General features: G+C 43.6%; 1 protein-coding gene across 1 annotated transcript in view; it reads left to right on the forward strand.

Annotated features, from left to right (window-relative positions):
- The first annotated feature begins 3362 nt into the window (after positions 1-3362).
- LOC127157721 (NACHT, LRR and PYD domains-containing protein 12) overlaps positions 3363-3947 on the forward strand; it is a 19443-nt gene continuing 18858 nt past the window's right edge. Inside the window, exon 1 of the mRNA XM_051100978.1 lies at positions 3363-3382. Within this exon, the coding sequence (XP_050956935.1) occupies positions 3363-3382 (20 nt within the window). The remainder of the gene's footprint in view (positions 3383-3947) is intronic.

Consider the following 3947-nt stretch of genomic DNA (forward strand, 5'->3'; position numbering starts at 1 on the left):
AGCGCAACGATGCTCAGGCTATGAGGCAATTCTGCTGGCCACAAAATCCTCACCATTCAGCTAACATCATCAATTAATCCTGCTTTATTAGGGGTTCTTGGAATGGCTGACATGATAGATGGTAATGAAAGTCATGATTGTATCATTGAATTGACTTCCTCATGTTCTTCCAGGGCCGATCTCTTGGATTCGCCCCTGGATGGGGGGGAGCACATATATGTTGATGGATCATGTTCAAAACCTTTTGATGGTGTCTACCTTTGTGGGTATGCTGTGGTGTCAGAAACTGGGGAAACAATAGAGGCTTATGCCTTAGACTATAATTCAGTTTGTTCCAAGCACTGCATTGGTAAAAATACACGACCGAAAATAATTATTTTACGGCGGACTATTGACTATATATATAATAAATAATGCAGGAAAATTAATTGAAGGATATTATTATTTTTCGTGTTAAGAAGAATAGAAATAAAAACAGGTAAAACGAAAACCATAGCATGATAAACATGGATAGGAGACCCTGGCATCCATTCAGATGGCCAGGTATGTGTGGCATAAGAGGAACCACAGTATTGGTAAAAAGGGGTAGTGAGACTATCGTGGGGAATGCCGCACAACAGACCAGAGAGAAACGAGATGTAAATAGCATGCCTAATTGATATAACGGGTATAAGACAGTAGATCCATGGACAACTCCAGGGGAAAATATAGTATGGTCCTTAGCGGGATTCTTTACTGGAGTAGGGACAACAGTAGCCTTAAATAAAATAAATGGGTTAGCATGGCAGGTTTTGTCATTGGAGAATGATATCATGCATTAGGGCTAATCACTGACGAGCTAAAGACAATGAGAGAAGCAGTTATCCAAAATAGATTGGTCCTCGATCTGTTGACCTCTGAGAAAAGGGGAGTTTGTAAAATGTTGGGGGTATCTTGTTGTTTCTATATTCCAGACAATTCAGATAACATCACAGACATCCTAACTCACATGAGGGAATCCATCCCGGAGCCAAGAAAAGATGACTCCTGGTTTAGCTGGCTGGACAGCCTCTGGGGTGGATGGGGAACCTGGATTTTCACCACTGTAATACCGATTATTGTTTTGCTGTTAATTGTGTTATTGTTCGCTCCATGTCTAATTCAGTGTATCAACAATTCTATTATGCGTACTATTACTTCACTTGCAACGAGAGGGACTTATCAAGTTATGCTAAGTGCGCAACAAGAAGGGACTCGTCCACCAGCTCCAGATCCAAGACCTACTATCGAACCAGATGAAGATGATTACAGCAGCTATGCTCGTGTGTATCAGTTAGAGCCTGAAGGGTATAACTGGAATGCGGAAGATGCAGTTTAAATGAAATATAATAGAGTCTGATTTTTTTGCTTGATTACTCGATATAATCATAGAAATGATTACAGTATTTTATATCATTATAATCAGAAAGATGATTCCAGATGATTACATGTATTCAATTGCAAATGATATTAATCATATTCATGTGTATCTTGATTGAACAGTAATACTAAAATGATTGTTTTGTTTTATATTGATGTGACATTAATACCATTACTGATATTAATACTAATACGATTGTTTTATACGAGGCACAGGAGTGTTAAGTAAGACATTCTGTCTTAAAGTGGCCATTGTGAGATGGTAATAATCCTGACCTCCTGTGCCCTTCTCATACTAACCTGAAAAGCAGACATGACATAAGTCTAGCCTAGAGAATCATAGGACATGATGTACTGGTGTGTTTCCTGAAGGGAGTGATGTGGATCTTTCACTTCCCTATTTTACCATATAAATATTAGTCTTTCTTTAATAAAGTGCCTTTGAGTGAATTACACTTTTTCTCTGTGTGGTCATCTCAGTGGTCCAGGATCCTGACTCTGTGCTCCATCGCTCAACTAAAAACGAATCTCGGCAGTTAATCAAGTTAGATATTAAATTCTAACAGTAGTCCAGATGAGATTCTCTGTGATGTGCACCCACAATCATCCACAGTCGAGCTGTCGATGGTCAGTGGAGGGTGGTCAACAGAGTTCCTCCTGAAGTCCATCACAACCTCCTTTGTCTTTCCCACATTGAGGGACAGGTTGTTTGCACCACACCATTCCACCAGTTGTGCCACTTCCTCTCTGTAGGGTGTTTCATCATTGCTGATGAGACCTACCACCGTTGTGTCATCAGCAAACTTGAAGATGTGGTTGGAGCTGAACTTGGCAGTGCAGTCGTGGGTCAGCAGCGTGAAGAGCAGTGGGCTGAGAACACAGCCCTGTGGGACACCTGTGCTCAGTGTGGTGTTCCACACACGGACTGACTGAGGTCTTCCAGTTAAAAAGTCCAAGATCCAATTGCAAAGGGAGGTGTTAAGGCCCAGAAGGTTTAGTTTGTTGATGAGCTGTTTTTAGTTTGTGAGATTATTGTACTGAATACTGAGCTGAAGTCAATGAACAGCATTCTAACATAAGAGTCTTTGTTTTCTGAGTGAGTAAGAGCCAGGTATAGGGTGGAGGAAATGGCATCGTCCATTTGGACGGTATGCAAACAGGAGCGGATCGAGTGTGTTGGGAAGATTGGATTTGATGTGGTGCATGACTAACCTCTCAAAGCACTTGATCATGATTGCAGTCAGTGTTATGGGACGATAGTCATTCAAACAGGACACAGGGGACTTCTTTGGTACTGGAATTATGGAGGTGGATTTGAGACACGTGGGGACGACTGCCTGGCTCAGCGAGGTGTTGAAGATATCTGTTAGGACATCCATCAGCTGTGCAGCACAGTCTCTCAGTACACAGCCAGGTATGTTGTCAGGACCCGCAGCCCCGCAGAGTGCGTCTGGGAGGAATGTGTCGTCATCACAGGCCTGTGGCAGGGGCTTGTAATCGGTGATGGTCTGAATGGCTTGCCACAGACTCCATGTGTCTTTGTTGTCAGTAAAGTGATTATTTATTTTTTGTGCATACAAGCGTTTTGCTTTCTTGATGCAAGATTGGCTCTTGCTGTTTTTAAGGCTGCTTTGTCTCCTGATCTGAAAGTTTCATCTCTGGTATTTAGCAGCCCACAAACCTCTGCTGTCATCCATAGCTTCTGGTTTGCCTGTGTGGTGATGGTCTTGGCGACTGTCACATCATCAATGCACTTTTTGATGTAAGCAGTCACAGTTTCAGTGTACTCGTGCAGGTCTGTGTGGTTGTTGTAGGTGGCCGCCTCTCTGAACATGTTCCAGTCTGTGCACTGAAAGCAGTCCTGTAGTGTTGAGGTGGCATCATCTGGCCATACTGTGATCTGTTTTTGAACTGGTTTGGAACGTTGGAGAAGTGGTCTGTATGCTGGGATTAGCATAACAGAGATGTGGTCCGAGTATCCAAGGTGGGGGCGGGGTTCAGCATTGTACGCCTTTTTACCTGTTGTGTAAACCAAGTCCAGAGTGTTGTTTCCCCTTGTTGCAAAGTTTACATGTTGGTAGAACTTTGGCAAAACTGTCTTTGAGTTTGCGTGGTTGAAGTTGCCGGCTGTTACGGATCTGGTCGGAGAGCTGCGGACCGCTCACCACCAGATGTCACTCTCACCTTGTTCTCACACACTGACTGTTGCATCACTCCCCGGACTCCATTTCCCATCAGCCACTGCTCTTACCATTTGCACCAATCACGGACAGTATAAAAGCCCCGGTCTTCCTGTCACTCACTGCCGAGTATTGGATTGTGTTTATCATTCATACAAAGCGTTTTCCTTGTTAGTCTGTGTCTAATTTCCTTGTTTTGCCTACCGGAACTCTCGCCTGTCTCACCTCTCTTTTGCCTAGCCCTCTTTGGATAACGTTCGCCGCTGTATTGACCCTCGCCCGTTTCGGATTGCTCTTGTTTCGCCGTCCATACACCTGTCTGCCATTGATTTACCCTGTCTGCCTGACCATGTCTTTGTCACGTCCCTA

The sequence above is a fragment of the Labeo rohita genome, unplaced genomic scaffold (genome assembly GCF_022985175.1).
Source record: "Labeo rohita strain BAU-BD-2019 unplaced genomic scaffold, IGBB_LRoh.1.0 scaffold_118, whole genome shotgun sequence".
Taxonomy (NCBI): Eukaryota; Metazoa; Chordata; class Actinopteri; order Cypriniformes; family Cyprinidae; genus Labeo; species Labeo rohita.